The sequence below is a fragment of the Rhodamnia argentea genome, chromosome 6, assembly GCF_020921035.1.
Source record: "Rhodamnia argentea isolate NSW1041297 chromosome 6, ASM2092103v1, whole genome shotgun sequence".
Taxonomy (NCBI): Eukaryota; Viridiplantae; Streptophyta; class Magnoliopsida; order Myrtales; family Myrtaceae; genus Rhodamnia; species Rhodamnia argentea.
The window spans coordinates 6788246-6792319 of NC_063155.1; the positions used below are offsets into that span (position 1 = coordinate 6788246).

A 4074-nucleotide genomic window follows, 5' to 3' on the forward strand; every position below is an offset into this window, starting at 1 on the left:
TTTTTGGGTAGCACAACCTTAAAATCGAAGGAACTCAAAAGATGTCAGAAGAATTGTGGACATGAACACATTTAACACATCACAACTCATCAAGCCATCATTGTTTGATTCATCGGGGGCACCATAGCTACCTGCGGCTGCTGCTGCATCCGCTGTTGTTTTTGAACGTTGCCCAACCATCCTGTCCAAAAGTGAAACAATCGAATTAATCCCCCAGTTCTTCAACTGGAAATACCTAAAAGTTATCAGATTAAACCTGGCTCCCGATCATACAAAGGAATATATGTATCATAAGTTCTAAAATTTGTCGCCAAAGTGCAACCGAGCCCTAAAACTTATTTAATCGGTGCAATTTGGCTAACTCTGTCCAATTCGTTAGGAATCCCCCGACCAAACTTGCCGAGCAATGGTTTCACTTATGCTTAATCACTTTCACTAACGAACGCCGATTTTGCGAGCAGTATGTACTGGCACAAAGAATACCGCTTTGTTGATCCAAACACAAACCGGGAAAATTCAGATGATGAACACAATAGAGATGTCTTAATCCAATTCTTTTCAAGTTCGAATATTTATTCAACTGGTTCGTTCTCACACACCTTATTGATAAAGAATCCTTTGTCTCACTATCGTATCATAAGTTAACTCTAGGAACGAGTAATCAATTTACCAATGGAGGGGTCCCAGCCTCGGCGGTTAAGTTCTCTGTACTCTTGGCAAAGAGCACAGGGCTCGCACAGGCAGTGGACGATCCAATCCGGCGCAGGCGACTCCACCAGCCCAAACTTATTCCTGAGCTTCGACCGGTACATGCACGAGTAGATGCATGGCATCCCGATGAAGGCGCCGATCAGCCCGTACATCAGTGCACCCATCGCACAAGCTACGATCATCACAACACACGAAAGACACATATTATGAAAATGATTTCGGTCCAGAAAAGATGAGTTGCTTCTTTCTGTTCTTTTTTCACTCACAAGTCGTGCCGTTGTCAGTGATCTCTGCGACCTGGCCGAAGGTCAAGCATGGGAAGAAGAACGTTATAGCGGCTGAAACACAAGACATAGTACATATTAGATACTTAATCTTGATAATATATGTTGTCATTACCACGTAAATCAACCATGCATGTCCACAGACATTGCCCGGTTTGGATATCAGACATTGTGAAGGACTTTGTTATGTCATTTCCTTGGTAAAGTCGTATGATAATCTTACTGTTCATGGGGTCGTCCATGCAATCAAACAGCCCCGTCCTCCATCCTTCGGTGTTGACGCTGCCCATCATGTTCGGCTGCATTGGAATGCCCTGAGCCGCGCCGTTGTACCCCTGGACTCCCGGCTTGATTGGGGAAGGCGGCATCGCAGCATACTGCGCTACTCCGCCTGCCGGTGGAGGGAACTGCACAGGCTGAGCAGCCGGCTGTTGTTGATAAGCTGGCGAAGGTGGATACGGCTTAGGCGGTGGTGAGTTCGGTGGGTAAGCCTGGGGCACGCTCTGTTGAGCATATTGTGGTTGCTGCTGAGAAGGGTATTGTTGAGGTGCCCCCGTCGCCGTTGGGTAGGATGGCTGCTGCTGCGGCGGATAAGCCCCTTGGTTTGCATAGGCTGGGTTCATTTGAGGGCTTTGAGGCGGGAACTGTGCCACTGGCCGAGGGGGCAGTGCCGCGGCATAGGGCTGGTTGAATTGCGGCAGCGATGGGCCGAACTGCTGTTGTAGTTGAGGTGGTTCGAGCTGTTGCTGTTGATGCTGTTGGTGCTGAGGTGGTTGGAACTGTTGCTTCTTCTGTTGCTGTTGCTGCAGAGGCGGTTGGAAGTGCTCCTGCTGCTGCTGCTGGTGGTTATTTGCAGCGTCGTCTTGATGGTACTGTGGATCTGGGCCGCCGCCGCCACCACCGTCGTCCGATTGGAGGGGCTGATACGACGGGTCACCTTGTGGGTTCGGATTGTAGTAAGCCGGGTCGTTGCTGTTATCATCGTATGATACCTGGACATTATACTGAATTTGGACATTGTAATCTGCTTGGTCTTGCTGGTAAATATCTGAAGAGTCTGCTTGAGGGTTTCCCATATGAGCAAACTCGAGAGAGAGAGAGAGAGAGAGTCTACTGCAGAATGCACAAATGCATGAGGGTGGCGAGAGAGATCTTATATAGATTTGAGAATCAATCCCACTTCCTATATAAGATTATACAAGTTGAAGTAGGCAAGCTTTTAGAGAGAGAGAGAGAGAGAGAGAGAGAGAGAGGGGCGTTGACGTTGACTTTTGGAGGGAATGACACGGCTTGCCGCTTCGGGAGGTATCGAAGTCAAGTGTCTTCGCGCCCCATGTGCTCATCGTTCGAATCCGTTTACTTTGACCGAAACGACAGCGCATGAGCCCCATGTGCCACTTCCTTAACTGTCGGCCAAAAGAAAGGGCATCGAATCCAATGTGAGAACGGCGATTTCGATCGTGGCATCCACGTACGCTAAATATTGTGGAATTTCATGGAATTTTAATTAGCTTTTGGTAATGTCCAACGATGTTTCATTTGTTGGGGATTGCTCGCTTCGTGGAATTAATATCTTAAAATATTTTCAAAATTTATTACCCATTTTCTTTGTTTCTACAGAGGAAACCGAGGAGAAATTCTAAATACTTTCATTTTCTCAAAAGATAATAAAAACTAGATTTTATTTCAAATAAGAACGTGAAGTGATTATATTATTTTCAAATAAAGGTCTAATCTCGCAGGCTAGCCAAATTTTTGTGTTGGTCAAGAGAATTTCGTCCTTTAATTTCTATTGATTTTTCTTCGTTTTTCTTTTGTTTTTTTTTTTTCTCCTTTTTGTTGATGGCGGGGCAATGGTCGCCCTTTCTTATTCTAGTGAGGGCCGCCCTCGATGGCCACAGATAAGGCCAGCCTCGCATGGGTGAGGGTGGCCATCACCGGATCGGGTGATGGCCACTCCTACTAGCGGTTAGCGACATAGGCGAGGTTGGCCCTCGCTAGCCATGCAAAGGGGAAAAAAAAAAGAACTGAGGAAAAAGAATTGAAAACAAAAATAAATAACTTAAAATTTGAATTATCTTTAGAAAAAAATGCCCTTGATTGGTCGGAACATTTAGCTAGTCAGTGAGATCAAGCCCTTATTTGAAACTGCAATGCCATTTGAAGTTTTTATTTGAAATAAAATATATTTTGAGCCCTTTTTTATTAAATGATGATGCTCCAAAAAAGAAAAGTCTTTATTTGAAAATTTCCCCTCTATATATAAATCTGTGAGTGCAATGTGAATCATGATGATTGCAATAGCATTTAGCGTTACAAGGCGGATCGAGCGTCGGTTGATGACATTGATACTTTGTTAATTGATCAAATAAAGATGTCGCTGTCTCCCCGGAGGGAGAGGGACGGATGCTCATGAACCCCTAGAAAATCAAAACATGAGAGAGAACTTTTGGTGATGGAACACTTGATCGAGTTGCTTGCATTCCTTTAGTCTAAAAACAGACTGTCCACGCCCCTAGATTCTCATTAGATGGGCCAGCATGTGTGAATTCCCACTTAATTATGCCGATAAATAATCAAGTGAAGGAAGATATGCTGTTTCCATTCCACAAGAGGATTGATATAAGTTTTCGTCCGAACTTTGGGATATAAAATTTGAGGGTATTTCTTGAGAAGAAGGAAAGAAAAATATTTCTCTCAACTTAGAGGCGTGACGGTGGGGAAAAAATAAGACCCCATGTCAACCTCGGTTAGCTACTGCAAAGTAGGCTCGTATAGTAGCGACCCGCGTCGTGGATTGAGTTATTTGAGTTTCGACTCTTGCTGGATCAACTTGTGCTTCGTACATCGTCTTATTACCGACTTGTCAGCTTGGTACCCTTGATTATAAGGCATTATGCACTAAGTTTGAACTGCGTGTTCCTGAAAATGCAACCTTCGTTTTGTTCTAAAACTCGACGGGATCTTGGTCCTACCAGCTTCTGGAATTTCGGATAGAAAAGAGGACGAAACTAAACTCAATTCGTTCAAATGATCGCTACGGCTGATTGAAAAAAAATCCTTGTAGGAACAAAAGAGA

At 44.6% G+C, this 4074-nt stretch overlaps 1 protein-coding gene across 1 annotated transcript; it reads right to left on the bottom strand.

Moving 5' to 3' along the window:
• LOC115741233 (protein PLANT CADMIUM RESISTANCE 6-like) lies at positions 1-2071 on the bottom strand. Its single transcript, XM_030675039.2, has 4 exons — positions 1219-2071; positions 978-1049; positions 671-883; positions 1-181 (listed from the first exon to the last, which is right to left on the bottom strand). Exons 1-4 carry the CDS (start codon positions 2069-2071, stop codon positions 90-92), a joined length of 1230 nt encoding a protein of 409 aa, XP_030530899.2. The 3' UTR covers positions 1-89.
• Positions 2072-4074: the final 2003 nt, after the last annotated feature.